This window comes from Salvelinus fontinalis, chromosome 20, assembly GCF_029448725.1.
Source record: "Salvelinus fontinalis isolate EN_2023a chromosome 20, ASM2944872v1, whole genome shotgun sequence".
NCBI lineage: Eukaryota > Metazoa > Chordata > Actinopteri > Salmoniformes > Salmonidae > Salvelinus > Salvelinus fontinalis.
The window spans coordinates 24944066-24961266 of NC_074684.1; the positions used below are offsets into that span (position 1 = coordinate 24944066).

General features: G+C 41.1%; 1 protein-coding gene across 7 annotated transcripts in view; it reads left to right on the plus strand.

Annotated features, from left to right (window-relative positions):
• The window catches only part of LOC129817568 (ephrin type-A receptor 7-like), an 82624-nt gene extending 66645 nt beyond the window's left edge, over positions 1 to 15979 (plus strand). Inside the window, exons 8-17 of one of the 7 annotated variants that reach the window (XM_055872949.1) lie at positions 434 to 581; positions 1440 to 1495; positions 5601 to 5726; positions 6169 to 6354; positions 7923 to 7984; positions 8153 to 8362; positions 8621 to 8836; positions 11124 to 11317; positions 12858 to 13013; positions 13299 to 15979. In XM_055872949.1, coding sequence (XP_055728924.1) covers positions 434 to 581; positions 1440 to 1495; positions 5601 to 5726; positions 6169 to 6354; positions 7923 to 7984; positions 8153 to 8362; positions 8621 to 8836; positions 11124 to 11317; positions 12858 to 13013; positions 13299 to 13413 — 1469 coding nt within the window. In that variant the 3' untranslated portion in view covers positions 13414 to 15979. The remainder of the gene's footprint in view (positions 1 to 433; positions 582 to 1439; positions 1496 to 5600; positions 5727 to 6168; positions 6355 to 7922; positions 7985 to 8152; positions 8363 to 8620; positions 8837 to 11123; positions 11318 to 12857; positions 13014 to 13298) is intronic. The other 6 variants (XM_055872950.1, XM_055872953.1, XM_055872951.1 and 3 more) reach the window with 6 other exon arrangements.
• The last annotated feature ends 1222 nt before the right edge of the window (positions 15980 to 17201 follow it).

Genomic DNA, 17201 nt, shown 5'->3' on the forward strand with positions numbered 1-17201 from the left:
ATGAATTCTCCCAGTCATACACCATGTGCACTGACAGTCTAAAGTGCCTTAGCACCATTCTTTTGAGCAATTGGTGGTTTGTCAATGCAAACAGTCTAACAGCGTAATCGGCTCTGAACGGGAGACAATCCAAACCGAATGTGTCATTGTTTCAAATGAAGGGCACCAGCATTACCATCTGGGACCGTTAAACCCACTTTCTGAAACAGTGGAGCCGTGCATGCAGAGGGCCCAGAAATAGAACTAGCCTTCCGTGTCTCTGTGGTAAAGGGTGAGAAGGGGTTATCAGTCTCCCTGCTCGCTACTCATTGGTTCTATTATGTCCTGTAGATTCCAATGCCTGATGTGCTGAATGTTCACACTGTGTGCCCTTTGTCTGTGTGTGTTTGTTTGTGTGTGTGTGTGTGTGCTTGCATGTGTGTCCCTCTCCAAGCATCCACCATTGTCTCCAGCGAGCAGAACCCCGTCATCATCATCGCGGTGGTGGCCGTGGCGGGAACCATCATCCTGGTCTTCATGGTGTTTGGCTTCATCATTGGGAGAAGGTACGCTCTCGCGGGCCCCATTGACTCTCCACTGCTGTGAGTCTCTGCTTGTCAGTTAGCCTTTCTGTCACTCACAGGGCTCCGTAGCTGCGGAGACAGTCCACCTCACACCACAGGCACCCATCATCTATGGCATGCTGTGCTAATGGATTATGATGCATCATTTTCCAGTCCTCACACTGTGAAGAACAACTAACTCGGTGTTTTGCATGTTTATTTTTTGTAATGGATCCATTATAGAGACAAAAGTACTCTAAAAAATTAAAGCTTTTGTCTCCTCTTTGTGCGTGTGTGTGCGTGTGTGAGTGTGTGTTTGTGCGTGTCTATGTGTGCCTACACATGTGTTACATCATTGGTGTTAAACAGTAATACACTCATGACACTGCCTGTAGCCGTCTCCTCCCAGATCAACCCTCCTGTGTGTCAGTCACCACCCTGCTCTCCTCCAGTGGTCCTTCATTTCTATGTGGATAGCATTTCATCACAGCATGCCTTACATGGGGGTAGAGACATACACATGTGATTTCTATATCCAGTTGACATTAACCTGCATGTCAATCATCACTCCATCATCAGTTCAGTTTGTTAGCAAACCATTTTGTACAGTGCTATAGAACAATCATTTACAACGAATTACCTGCCAGAGGGTGCATTCAATACATGCATGTTACACATATAACAAGGACTGCTAAACAGTCTTTTATAGAGTATATATATGGAATACCAGAGGTGGGTACTTTAGTTCAACATCAGCAGCCAAACAGTGTTCCCATGCTTCTCAGATGTATCTACCTGCAGCATTGTGGCGCTGCATTAAGATTCTAGTAAAACAGACAGTCTTCTGCCTCGGCCCGATCAGTTGATTGTGTGTTCCTCCGCCTCTCTCCCTGTCAGGCACTGTGGCTACAGCAAGGCAGACCAGGAAGGAGACGAGGAGCTGTATTTTCAATGTGAGTCCCTTCTTTCCTCATCAGCTCACACACACATTGAAACATCTCATTTACAGCATGCTCCTGCCTGTCACCTCACAGGAAGTGGGTCCAACAACGAGTTTAAAAGTAATTGGCTAAAGTGTATGTAAACTTCTGACTTCAACAAAGTTTACATACACCTTAGCCAAATACATTTAAACTCAGTTTTTCACAATTACTGACATTTAATCATAGTAAAAATTCGCTGTCTTAGGTCAGTTAGGATCACCACTTTATTTTAAGAATGTGAAATGTCAGAATAATAGTAGAGATAATGATTTATTTCAGCTTTTATTTCTTTCATCACATTCCCAGTGGGTCAGAAGTTTACATACACTCAATTAGTATGTGGTAGCAATGCCTTTAAATAGTTTAACTTTGGTCAAACATTTCAGGTAGCCTTCCCACTGTAAGTTGGGTGAATTTTGGCCCATTCCTCCTGACAGAGTTGGTTTAACTGAGTCAGGTTTGTAGGCCTCTTTGCTCGCACACACTTTTTCAGTTCTGCCCACACATTTTCTATGGGATTTAGGTCAGGGCTTTGTGATGGCCACCCCAATACTTTGACTTTGTTGTCCTTAAGCCATTTTTCCACAACTTTGGAAATATGCTTGGGGTTGTCCATTTGGAAGACCCATTTGCGACCAAGCTTTAACTTCCTGACTGATGTCTTGAGATGTTGCTTTAATATATCCATATAATTTTCCTCCCTCAAGAAGCCATCTATTTTTGTGAAGTGCACCAGTCCCTCCTGCAGCAAAGCACCCCCACAACATGATGCTGCCACCCCCGTGCTTCACAGGTTGGGATGGTGTTCTTCGGCTTGCAAGCCTCCCCCTTTTTCCTCCAAACATAACGATGGTCATTATGGCCAAACAGTTCTATTTTTGTTTCATCAGACCAGTGGACAATTCTCCAAAAAGTACGATCTTTGTCCCCATGTGCAGTTGCAAACCGTAGTCTGGCTTTTTTATGGCGGTTTTGGAGCAGTGGCTTCTTCCTTGCTGAGCGGCCTTTCAGGTTATGTCGATATAGGACTCGTTTTACTGTGGATATAGATACTTTTGTACCTGTTTCCTCCAGCATCTTCACTAGGTCCTTTTCTGTTGTCCTGGGATTTATTTGCACTTTTCGCACCAAAGTACTTTCATCTCTAGGAAACAGAATGCGTCTCCTTCCTGAGCGGTATGATGGCTGCGTGTTCCCATGGTGTTTATACTTGTGTACTATTGTTTGTACAGATGAATGTGGTACATTCAGATGTTTGGAAATTGCTCCCAAGGAAGAACCAGACTTGTGGATGTCTACAAGACTTGTGGAGGTCTTGGCTGATTTCTTTTGATTTTCCCATGATGTCAAGCAAAGAGGCACTGTTTGAAGGTAGGCCTTGAAATACAGCCACAGGTACACCTCCAATTGACTTAAGCTTCTAAACCCATGACATAATTTTCTGGAATTTTCCAAGCTGTTTAAAGGCACAGTCAACTTAGTGTATGTAAACTTCTGACCCACTGGAATTGTGATACAGTGAATTATAAGTGAAATAATCTGTCTGTTATTAACACTTGTTGGAAAAATTACTTGTGTCATGCACAAAGTAGATGTCCTAACTGACTTGTCAAAACTATAGTTTGTTAACAAGAAATTTGTGGAGTGGTTGAAAAACAAGTTTTAATGACTCCAACCTAAGTGCATGTAAACTTCCGACTTCAACTGTAGCATCTGGTTGGTATTTGATAGACACATCTATTGAGATGAGGACACGAGGCCTAGCTCCAAACTGCAAACACATGAATATGAGAGTTGTCAGAGACAGTGATCCAGGGCAGAGCTGAAAGAGAAAATTCTTCATAAAAAATGTAAAGGCACAACTTTTCAGCCACTTTGGTAGGATAGGAGGATGCTGTTGACCTCCTGATGGTACTCGGAGTAGAGATGTAGAGATGTACACACATATTTACTCTATCCCAAGGGTCCTCTTCTAGGCTCCTTTAACCAATACACACATACACACACACGGACACACACCACCCCATCCTAACGATGCCCCTAGAGATGCAGCCAAAGACATCTTCCCAAGCGAAGCCCAAATGATCTGCTGCTGTAGGCAGACTGCTGATTGTGAAACAAAGGTTCAACGTGTCACATGGCCACAGTGGTAGAAAGAGGGCTGTGCTGGCGTTTCGCGATCCTCGGCTGATAAGTACCTGACAGATCAAGCTGCAGGAAGGCACAGGTCCTTCAGCTAAAAACACTGGGAGATGGAAACGCAAACAAGAGCGCTCCGCTGTGTGTTGTTGGGCCTAATAAAGGGACTGCCAGGGTGACAGAAGCCAGATAGTGCGTGAATTCAACATGTAGGCCCAATTTGTCCGCTGTCTAGTGCCGGAAGTCGTGGTAAGATGTCTCCCTATCAGATCCAGTGACAGCTTGGATGGACAAAGCAATTATAGGATGGATTGGAGGGAATATCAGCTGCCATCGCTGGAGCTCCATGCTGGAACACAATGTGTTTGTGTTTATGTTATTGGATAGGCCAACATGGCTTTCCAGGATGTATGCAGAGGATATTACAAAAAAGTATTTCTGTTTGTCATTATTGAGCCTGGAGCTGATTAGTAATTTAATGATGGTGTTTGGTGTGTCTGTTTTCCTTGTTTCTGTCTGTACTGTGTTTTCGCTGTGTGTTACTCTTCCACTATGTGCATCTCATTAAATAGCTTGTGGTATTGAAGTTGGCAGGTTATGTTATAATTAGGTATAATTTGATATGAACAAATTAGGTCAGTGGAACACACTCATGTACTATAACCGTGTAATTTATTAGTGTGGTGTTATATACATGGGAAGAACTACACCGCTTCTTTCTCAGGCAGTGGCTTTTTTTTACCCTACAGGTGTAGGATCTTAATTTGAGCCAGTTTGCTGCAGCAGGAAAATAATCCTGCAGCAACAGAAATTATCCATTATTATGTGGATTATAATTAATGGAATTATTTATCATCCACATTTTTCGTTAAGGCAAGTCAAGTCTGACATTTTAAAGTGGAAATTACAAACTTTAGAAGCCTTTTTAAACTTTGAATACATAACACATTTCCGTTTCTCAGCAAATTGTGAGTGATCAAATTAAGAAAATACATCTATTGTCACGCCCTGACCTTAGAGAGGCTTTTTATTTCTCTATTTGGTTAGGTCAGGGTGTGATTTGGGTGGGCATTCTATGCTGTCTGTTTCTTTGTTGGCCGGGTATGGTTCCCAATCAGAGGCAGCTGTCTATCGTTGTCTCTGATTGGGAATCATACTTAGGCAGCCTTTTTCCCACCTGTGTTTGTGGGTAATTATTATTTTCTGTGTGTGTTTGTGTGCGCCATGGTTGCGTCACATTCGGTTTCTGTTTACCTGTTTTTTTTGTGACGGTTTCACTTTATTAAAGATGTGGAATTATAAGCACGCTGCGCCTTGGCTCATCTATGACAGGGAGTTTGAAGACAGTGATCGTGACATCTATCTGTATGTGCGCATGAATATGTATGAACCTTTCCAGTATCATTGTGTTATAATCGTAATATTGTACTAGTTGTGATAGAACTAAAGTCACCATTATCTGGGTAGCAAAATCCAGAAGGTTATCAAGTCACAGACCATAAGAAAATAACTGTCTTCTATGACTCATATTACAGTATATCAGGGATTGCCTTACCAGACTTTTAAATTCACTGGCAGAGCTTGACAGACTTAGCTAACTCAAAACCCTGCTCAGTATAGCAGAGAACTTTAGCAGCATATCCCATTCCAGGCCGCTGAAATCCTTGTCGCTCCTTTGTGAGGAGGTTAGGAAGAAAATATAATAACGTTTCCATTTCTATTGGAGTAAAATAAAGGAGTAACATAAAATAATAAATGTCTGGTTTAGGGTGTTTGTAGAAAGACCTTTTGACACGGATGCTTTCCATCTGCTGGCTGTTTAGCAATTCCTTCTGAATGGTTGCCCTTGGTAATGGTGTGCCTGTCAAGCGCCTGGCCAGCCTGGTGCTCTGTATGCATATTTAATCGTAACAGTAATCCCCTTACCTTTCTACAGTTAAATTTCCAGGCACCAAAACATACATTGACCCTGAAACCTACGAGGACCCGAACAGGGCTGTCCATCAATTTGCCAAAGAGCTGGACGCGTCCTGCATTAAGATTGAGAGAGTTATTGGAGCAGGTGAGTCTGGCTGGTGTCTCCCAGCTCTCTCTGTTTAGTCACGTATACTCATACATCATAATGACAGCCACATATTTACAACTTGAATGGGGATACGGTTTATCCTCACCGTATATTGATAGTGGGGAAAAGTTCATTGCAATTAATGTGTGGCCCTGCTACCTTTTAAAAGGCAAGACAATAGCAAAGCAGCTCACAGCTGATAAATTGCTGCCACAATAGTTTTAGAGATGCAGTCAATGAGAGTATCTATATATCCACAGCTTGTCTTATTATGTGTCTCTGCTACACTCCCCAGAGCAGAACAAGATGTCCTACTCCAATTTGTTTTGTCCTCTAGCGCAGCTGGTTTGTCTGAAAACACACTAAGCGCTTTGTCAAAACATGAAATGCTAGTTTTTCTTTAGGGTCATGACAGGTTATGTCTCTATCTGTCTCACAGGAGAGTTTGGGGAGGTGTGTAGTGGACGGATGAAACTCCCAGGGAAACGGGACACGTCAGTGGCCGTTAAAACCTTGAAGGTGGGCTACTCTGAGAAACAGAGGAGAGACTTCCTGTGTGAGGCCAGCATTATGGGCCAGTTTGACCATCCCAATGTTGTCCATCTGGAGGGAGTGGTGACCAGAGGTAAGGACTGCATTCTGTCACACGCACACTCGCATGCACACACGCACACATACACGCATACACACACACGCGCACACGCACACACATGACTAAAGCTCTAGCAAGGAATTAGAGCAAGTGCACTCAAAGACCATGCTTTAAGGTCACATAAAATGTCAATATTTCTTGTTTTTAGCTTGCATTTCATGTGATAAATTGCTACAGTCATTATAAACTGAGTGTACAAAACATTAGGAACACCTGCTCTTTCCATGACAGACTGTCTAGGTGAATCCAGATGAAACCTATGATCCCCTATTGATGTCACCTGTTAAATCCAATTCAATCAGTATAGATGAAGGAGAGAAGATAGGTTAAATAAGGATTTTTAAGCCTTGAGGCAATTGAGACATGGATTGTGTATGTGCCATTCAGAGGGTGAATGAGAAAGACAAAACATTTTAGTGCCTTTGAACAGGGTATGGTAGTAGGTGCCAGGCGCACGGGTTTGTGTCAAGAACTGCAAGCCTGCTGGGTTTTTCACACTCAACCGTTTCCCGTGTGTATCAAGAATGGTCCACCACCAAAATGACATCCTGCCAACTTGCCACAACTGTGTGAAGCATTAGAGTCAACATTGGCCAGCATCCCTGTGGAACGCTTTCGACACATTAAGAATATCTTGAAGATAAATACACAACCTAGAGGATGAGAGGATGAGAGTAATAAACAAAATAGAGTACTAATGGTCAATAGGGAATTGTCGATGTAAATAGTTGGTCTTCAGTTCAACAGCTGTTTAGAATCTGTGGAATGTCAGTCCTGAACTCAAAGCTACGTATGCTACGTGTGCTACGTGTGCTACGTTCTGTACATTGAGTCGGGAGCAGGATACTTGTTATTTGGCCATTGGCCCAGTCGTACTGCAAGGACTTCTGATTGGTCAATCTCAGGCTAGGATGAGGGGTTATAAATGGCATCCTGTTCCTTTGTTTAGTGGAGAAAAGCTGAGGACAGGGGAGACTGAACATCTACCTCCCAGCATAACATCTATGATTTGTCCTTCTCAAATAAACCTATTTTTCTCCCCCTGATCTGCTTTGGAGTTTGTGTTATTGAAGAATAACATCAATTGCTAACAACACCTTGTAGTGTCCATGCCCTGACTAATTGAGGCTGTTCTGAGGGTGAAAGGGAGTGCAACTCACATATCAGGAAGGTTTCCCTAATGTTTTGTACATTTAGTGAATAACGTGAATGTGTGAAAAGGTTAAGTTGCCAGACCAACTGCGAGAGGAACACATGAGAGGAACATTTGACAATATATTTTGCTAGCTATACAATGTGAAAGTGCTGCAGTCAAAAGGAATGACATTGAGAAGTATCTGATTGAATTAGCCTTGCTCCCTGTTTTATTTTTTCTAATTTAGACAGCCTAATATAAGGGGGCAGATGTTAACACTTAATTACAAACAAACGGCTCAAAATAACACTGAGGCGGAAATGTATTTTTAGCAGGCCGTCATTAATAAACACTTGCAAGCCATATCTATGAGTCAATTAACGGAAAGTGTCACCCTTGTTTTCAGGAAAACCGGTGATGATTGTGATTGAATATATGGAAAACGGCTCATTAGATGCTTTCCTCAGGGTGAGAACCTTTCAATGCATTCAAATGGCAACTCCCTTACCAGTTATACATGTATAATACAATATGTTCCAAATAAGAGCTTCTTATTCTATGAATAAAAGCAATAGCTTTGTGACCTGGATCTCACTGGATCTTGATTAGCTGACGGTTGTCCTCTGTTGTGTACAGAAACACGATGGTCAGTTCACAGTGATCCAGTTAGTGGGAATGCTGCGGGGCATAGCAGCGGGGATGAGATATCTCTCTGACATGGGATACGTCCATCGAGATCTGGCTGCACGAAACATCCTTGTCAACAGCAATCTCGTATGTAAAGTATCTGACTTCGGCCTGTCAAGAGTGATCGACGATGATCCCGAGGCTGTCTACACAACAACGGTGAGTCAATTAAGCCAGCCCCGTATTACTTTCCCTTCCTAGACACCTTGCGCTCTCTCTGGATACTCAAATCCAGCCAACAGCCAATGCATGAAAATGTAGTATAAAATATGGATGCATGCCCATGCATGCCTGTGCTAGCTAGCTATTCAATATGCAAAGCATGCAGTCTATGTGGTAGAGTTTTTGCTTTGAAAGTTTTCAAGTTTTGCTGACCCTGTGTGCAGAGTTATAACTCTATTTTGATTGATGTTTTAGGGGAAGATGCAGGATATAATGAATTTGATCTTTACTCCAGCCATTGACCTGCATTTTACTGAACAGGGTGGAAAGATACCTGTTCGATGGACAGCAATGGAAGCCATCCAGTACCGTAAATTCACTTCCGCTAGTGATGTGTGGAGTTATGGCATTGTCATGTGGGAAGTCATGTCCTATGGGGAACGGCCTTACTGGGACATGTCCAATCAAGATGTGAGTTGCTCTCTTACATGAAGTCAAGTATACACCAAATGTCATGTCAGGTTTCACATTTAGCTCAGGGACTAGCTACCATATTGCTCAGGGGTTAACAGAATTAACAGAATTCTTATAAATGATTTAAACATGGGCCACAATTACTATTCAGAGTTGAATGAGTTGGATTGTTAGGTTTTAATTGATTCCGTTTTAATCAGATTGATATTCATAAAATGTATATATGATAATATAAAGAAAGAGTAGCTACTTGGCATACAAAATAATTTTCTGACTTCAAAACGGCTTTTAACCTTTCTAATGAGTTAGGATAATGAAAACCAAATTTGCCATTAGCTGAGTTCAATAATTCCAGAGCTATTTACTTAGTCATGTAGAGCCTTTAGTTTGAACTGCAGTCATTGCTTTGTTTCAGCTAAATTGGAACAGATGAACATTGCATAGCTGTTCATCATGCTGATCGCAAAAGTGGCTTTAGAGGCGTTTGGCCGCCGATTCAAACACCAGTAACGATGATACTTACAGATGTAGGATCTTAATTTAATCCAATTTTGCAGCAACTGAAAATGTGAATTATTATGTGGATTAGAATTAATGGATATGTTTTGTAGGGGTTGATACATTTTTGGGCAAAACAAGTCTGATATTTTAAGGTGGAAATAAACTTTAGAAGCCATTTTAAACTGAGAATACACTACAAGTTTACAGGAACACTCAGGAACGAATGAGAGTGATCAAATTAAGATACTACATCTATAAGTAGTAAAAAAAATAAAAATAACATTTAACATTTATTTAACTAGGCAAGTCAGTTAAGAACAAATCATGATTTTACAATGACGGCCTACCCCGGCCCAACCCTCCCCTAACCCCGACGATGCTGGGCCAAATGTGAGCCGCCCTATGGGACTCCCGATCACGGCCGGTTGTGATACAGCCTGGGATCAAACCAGGGTCTGTAGTGACCCCTCTAGCACTAAGATGCAGTGCCTTAGACCGCTGCGCCACTCAGGAGCCCAAAATCCACCAATGTTTGCAAATACTAGTCTGGAAGATGCTCCACAGTTAGTTGTCTCCCTTGGCAAAGTTAAAGAGGATATAATCCAATAGGACAAACAGTCTTCTCCTCAGCAGAAAAAACTAAAAAGGATTATATTACTCTCAACTCCTCCTAATGGGAAGTCTGCTGATTGAACGATCAGCTGGTAGAAATGCTAAACATGAGTGGCCATTTTAGTGCTTGACAGGCATCAATGTCAGGGATTTCAGTTCCTCTGTCAAGATGTTGGCAAACAGCTCCTCTGGGATACACAAAGAGAAATATTTACATTTCCTCAACAGTTTCAGTGTTTCGACACTTTTCCTTACGTAGTTCAGTGTTGAATAGCCCTGACAGGAATAACAGATTAATATTTGCAGAAAATAAATCCTAGAATAGAGGTTTCCCATTGCCTCTAATGTTAAATGTTCTCACGCCATAGACTTTCAATGGACTTGGTTTTTAACTATTGACACAGTGAGAATAGATGTAGCTTTAAGGATATGCAGATGCCCACCTATTGATGAGACAAACAGTATAAATTATGCATCTAAAGGGAAAAAGTGCCACTGTTGGCTAAATGAATTACAATCATGTCTATTGGTTCTTTATAACAGACAGGAACAGCTCTTCCAGTGACTAATCTCAGTGCCATATAGGGACATACAGGGTGATACTCTCAATAGCTCCTCATTTGGGTCCTGCTACTCTGTGTCCTTGTGTCTCACCATCATCTTAACATGCTGACACTGAGCGATGAACATCCGGTTTGGCTTGTTTCCCCTCGATGTACCACGTCTGTAAATAGGAAACCACAAAAGACTTATGTACTGACACTTCCTGTTTACAAACATCTTGATTAGAGGATGAAATGGTAATGAACTGTAGGAAATTGACACGGTTTGGTCAGGGTGTGATTTGGGGTGGGCATTCTATGTTTTTGTTTTCTATGATTTTGTATTTCTATGTTTTGGCCGGGTATGGTTCTCAATCAGGGACAGCTGTCTATTGTTTGGGAACCATACTTAGGTAGCCCTTTTTCTCTCCTTTCAGTGTGGGAAGTTGTCTTGGTTTGTGGCACTTATGCCCTTAAGCTTCACGGTCGTTTTTGTATTGTTTCTTAAAAAAAGGAATATGTACGCTCACCACGCTGCGCTTTGGTCCACTTCAATCAACGGCCGTGACAGAAATGGTGACTTGTGTTAATGTGGTGGTAATGACTCTCCTGTGTTTCGGCTTTCCCAGGTGATAAAGGCCATAGAGGAGGGGTACCGCCTCCCTGCTCCCATGGACTGCCCTCCAGGCCTGCACCAGCTAATGCTGGACTGCTGGCAGAAAGACAGGGCTGATCGACCCAAATTTGATCAAATAGTTGGCATCCTTGATAAGATGATTCGCAATCCCAATACCTTAAAAACCCCTTTGGGAACATGCACAAGGTAAGGAAAGCTTGTCTCATTAACCCTATGACTGAGCACTACAAAACTCCAATGAAATAAATTGAATTTTCTGCTTCATTTATTAGATTTGACCATGTTTGCTACAGATGTAGAATCTTAATTTGACCTACAGGTAACTGCCAAAATAATGGAAACACTTGAGTAAATGAGGGATACAAAGTATATTGAAAGCATGTGCTTCCACACAGGTGTGATTCTTTAGTTAATTAAGCAATTAACATCCCATCATGCTTAGGGTCATGTATACAAATGCTGGGTAAGACATTATTTTGTCTACCATTGCTATGCCCCCATAGGATCACTGGGCATGAGTGGTTATTGAATGGTTTGATGAGCTTGAAAACAATGTAAACCGCATGCCATGTCTGTCTCAGTCACCAGATATCAACCCAATTGAACACTTATGGGAGATTCTTGAACAGCTTTTTCCACCACCATCAACAAAACACCAAATGATGGAATTTCTCATGGAAGAATGGTGTCACATCCCCCCAATAGAGTTCCAGGCACTTACAGAATCTATGCCAAGGTGTATTGAAGCTGTTTCAATGCCCTAGTAAGATAATTTATTTTTGTGTTTCCTTTATTTTCTGGCAGTTACCTGTATATTGTCACAGCAAAATAATCCTGTGTTTAGTTCACAATGTTGCTTGATTGGTGCTTAGGCTGGAAACGTTGTCAATAAAGCGGTGAATTGGGAGCTTTAAAAGTGTGCGGGCCTTCTTGGTCTATACTAGGCTATTAGCCAGCCAAACGTAGACATGAAAAGTGCTATATTGTTAATATAACTGTGCGTTTTCAGTGAATTTATGTCAATCACGAAGCTCATCTAGATTTCCTTCGGTGCAGGAAAATTCTCAACAACAAAAGAGTGATCAAATTAAGATCCTACATCTGTTTAAGACTCTGGAAGTATGTATTGTTTCTTCATATTTCATTCCTATGGAACTACATTAGTGGACAATTCAGAGCATCCAGTGGTTGATTTATCCATAGGAGTTCACAGATGAAAGATAAATCCCTGAGAATCAATAAGCCAAAGCAGCTTCCATGGCTTTATGGTCAATAGCAGGGCTTTTAAATCAATCCCTGTAATGAGTTCCTGGGACTTTCAGGTGATGTGGGAACTCTGGACCCCACTGTGACATTTGTCAAATTAATTATATTTACAGTCTGAACACAATCTCTCTGGGGGAAATTGAGAACGTAACCCCCCCTGAAAATGTAAAAAAAAACTGGTGGCCATTTGTGGGGGTTTGAAGCGAAAATTGCCATCCAACTGATGTTGAGGGTTTTTGGTTAGTTACTTAGCACACATATTTGCCTGAAAAAGGTGGATCAGACGGCGTAGTCACTTTTGAATTTGATATTGAAGTGTAAAAAATTTGTTAATTTATTTTTCACCTGCAATTTACTGCACCCCGGGATGTCTTTGTGTTTTGTTTCTAGCTGAATTTGTATTTGCTGTGGGAATGTTTTTGCATAAGATGTTAATGTCTTTGTCTTGCTCATCCCACAGACCGATTAGTCCCCTGTTAGATCAGAGCACACCAGACTTCACGTCGTTCCGCTCGGTGGGGGAGTGGCTGGAGGCCATCAAGATGGAGAGATACAAAGACAACTTCACCGCCGAAGGCTACAGCTCACTGGAATCTGTGGCCAGGATGTCAATCGAGTAATGAACCTGAACTTTAAAACACTTGTGGATGCCAAAGCCACCATAGCCAGTTCTGAAGAGTTGTCTTATAATTATTTTCTCATTCAATATCCTTGGATATGCCCGAACTGAATTTAAATTTCATCATTTTGATTCATGAACAAGCTTGTCGAGTTTTACATGTATATTTTTTTATCCTCCATTTCTCCTTTAATGAAATACCTAGTGCTATAAATCATGAGACGTTTTGAGCATCTTTGTGGTACAGTGCTGTGATTTATGATTGGTTGTCTTGTCTTGCAGGGATGTGATGAGCTTGGGGATCACTTTAGTGGGACATCAGAAGAAGATCATGAGCAACATACAGACTATGAGAGCCCAGATGCTAAATCTCCACGGCACGGGCATCCAGGTGTGATGATAGACTACAGTGCCCCCTGTGGACAGGGGGGCAAAGAGCTATCTAGAGCAGCGCTAGGGCAGAACTTCCCAGGATAATCATAAAAAATCATGTGACGTGACGTCGTCTCCTGTGTCTGACTCTTGTTTTTCCGGATGTTTCGGAATTAAAATCATTCCTTTGTTCCTTGGCAAAGGATTGAACCCCTCTTTAGAACGGGTACTAAGGAGAGATTGAGAGAATACTCCCTGGACATGATGCCGCTCTGAGAAACTCAACCACAAATAGAGATGGAGCTTTGGAAAAGGAGTTTTATCCATATTACCTTGTTCTTTTAACCTTGTGAATTTTTGGGGGGGAGGGCACCATGAAAATGGATTTCACTTAAAAAAGAAAAAAAATCCCCCTGAAACTTTTTTCCCTTGCAGTGTTTATTTAAAATATTTTTATTCTAGTTTGTTCATTTTGTTAGTTTCAGAAGGCACAGTGATATGGTGTGATACATACAGTAATCTAACATTTTTCTTTCGCTTTACAATTTTTTCTTCCTTTTATTTTGGACTTGACAACAGGGTAAACGTTCCCATCCAAAAGGACAGGGAGGATGAATATGGTGTCTGAACATTTTGGTGGAGATGATTTAGAGGTACTTTGACCAGTTTGTCTTGAGACACTACTGCCTGTTTTAACTGTTTGCAGTGAGTTGTGTTTTTTCTCCCTGATGCTTTTGAAGTGGAAATGGTATCCTTCACCTCAGATCAGTGACTTCAAGTATAGTAGTATACACTTGGTTGTTTCAAGCTTGCAGGAGTGGCTTGTTGTATGAATTTTTCTGGAGACAGATGCTCTCGTTGTATAATGAAAACATTTCAAATTTGTATGTAGGAATTGCGAAACAGTATGACACCAACAAGGCAAATCGATTTCAGATTGATCACAACTTTTATATCTAATATCAAGCATCAAATTGGCAATGTTTATGTTTACCACATTAATCATTTTACCTTATTGTCCAATATACTTTCAATCTGAAATGTTTTGTTTAATTATTTATTTGAACGTTACCAGACAGCAATATAGAAAGGTTGTATTGAAACTTAAAGAGACTTGATCCACCGCAAAGGGTTTGAAATGCCGAAACAAACATATTTTTGTTGTTGCAGCAAATGGTATTTGTTTCCTATTTTGGTGAATACAGTTGTGGAGGGTGAATCTATGAAAGGCTGTGTATGTTCTTTCTACAAGTAATTCTCCCTTAAAACTAATTTATTCCCATTATTTTTAGGCACTTCTATGGCAAGTTTTTTTGAGATGCAAGTCTTTTGTAAGGTTGAATGGACAAGTTCCCTTTTTTCTTTGTGGTATCCTGTCATCCTGAACTTGAATAGATCAAATCAAGTGCATGTACAGTGATGGCTAACACAGTCAGTGTAGGGTAGAATATTGAACAGAGCAATAATTAGCCCAGGTGGAAATGGTCCTCTGAGATTTTATGGTGCTAGGTTTTACAGAAATATCAGTTGTGCTGGGAACATTCTTTGGAAACGTTCTGTCACCAACAGGAAAAAGGAATATGTATTGACCTTTTTCCAGTTGAACATTACCTGGATTATAGGGCTGGGACGATAGATTGGTACAGTACCCCGGAATACCGAGTTATCAAATAATGAAATAGTAATGTCACTTACGAAATGGTATACCGTGACATGCTAATGACTTAATAACAATGTCACAGAGTATGAGTATGTTTGGAATATATGGCTGTGACAGTGGAGTGAAATGACATTCAACCAGCGGAGAGTCGCACATATTAGTCATGACATCATCCTTTCCATTGCAGCACACTAGATTTGCAGGCGTTCAGTTCGGTGCGAGGTACCTACAGTAACTAATATTATCATAATATATTGAAAATCCTGATACTCCTTATTATGATGCTCATACTGAGAAAATCACATACCGTCCCAGCCCTAGCTGGTCAGGAGAGCTAGTCACATGTTTATTAATGTGTCTCTGCTCAAACCTTTCCAGGCAAACAGAGTGATGTAACATGCATAAAAGTGTTTTCTAGGCTTTTTTTCTTAACTTACCTGGCCCTTCCTATGTTAATCACGGCACAGAGATAAGGAATGGGCTCTGCAAAGATGTGCTAAAGAGCCAACCTAATGGTGCCATCGCAGTCTTCTCTTTCTACAACAAAATGAATGTTATCACGTTGAATATGTCTCCAGCATTGTATACTCTGATGGTTGATTCACTAATTTCTTTGTCATTTAAAGTAAGGAAAATATAGGTATTTCCAATTGCAATTATATCCAAGGCTGTCTTTATGGGCTGATCATAGATTCAGATTTTTAAAGCTGCAGCTTTTCCCAATGGTTTATTTAAGACGCCTTTCAATATGCCTGTAGAGAATTAATTGGTCTTCAGAAAACCAACCTTGAAACACTATCATGGACTATGGCTGCAAGCTTAGTCTTTGTAAAGCCATTAGTGACTTTGTCTATTTTTTCCTAGATTAATTTCCATTGTCCTCGGTCCAAAGGGGCTCACACCTGTGTGTGTGTGTGGGGGGGGGGGGGGGGGGGGGGGGGGGGGGGGGGTACCCAGGGAATCAGACCATGCCCAGCCCGCTCTGGGCCCCATGTCACAGACAGACAGACCCATTCTTTATCCATACAGCAAAGCTCAGCAATTGGGAACATGCCAGCCCTTTGAATTGAATACCAGCGTAAAGGCATTCAGTCAGCACAAAAGTCCCCAGTTCACAGGAAGGCAAGCAGGCTCCCTCTCTCTCTCTCTACTCCCCCCATGCTCTGATCCTCAACAGCGGGCCCCTAGGGGCCTTCACACCCCGGAGCTGGAGGCCCCCACTCCCCCTCCTCCCTCTCTCTCTGAGTCTGGGGTCCTGTAGAGACAGCAATTTTGAGCCAAATTGAGATTAAGACCTGGATACAATCGATCTGCCATATAAATAATCTGTAACCTTCACAGGCAGTCACCTTTTACTGTCCGCTTTTACTTTGTTTCTTACCCGTTTTCTTGTTGAGGATGTTCAAGTGAATATATGGGGGTGTTGTTCTGTTTCAACAAAGCTGAAGGCAGTTCGTGTAGTGAGTTGATTGGATTCAGGAATGAAAACACATTTTAAATACAAAGTTGAATGGTTATTATTTTCAAACCTTTTGGACAAACTGTTGGAAATTGTGGACACGCCTTTGCAATGCATAGGTGTTGGATGATTCCAAAGAGTTCAGCACTGTTGATTGTGTCAGAAAGATCTGAGGTCCGAGGGGAACTTTGTATATGTTCTAATTGTAAAACCTGTACATTTTTATTTATATAGTTGTCTTTTTACACACATTACTCTGTAGTGAGCTCTGAATACATTGAAAATGCACTATATTTTTCTATCTCACTTGCAGATGATCATTGTCACCCAGAAGATTTCAGTTGTACATACTTTCTCATTTAGGACCAAAGACAGGTTTTCCATCTAGAATTGTATTTTGTTTTTATTTTCTCTTTTAGTTTAATGTACAGTTATATGAATTGTCAATGTATTATTTATTTTTTCTGTGATGAGAGTTTTGAGTATTCATCGGTCAAGAATATTTTCCCCAAACAGCAGAAGTGTAAAATCATTACTTCTTAGACAATTTCCTGTTACATAGGACATTTCTTTTTTGCTTTGTAACCTTTGTAATAGACTGTACATATATTTTTGGAAATATAATACAATCTCTATAGAAATCTTTTGTTTCTCATTGGATTCTTTTCCATCATAAATAGCTACTATTATAAAG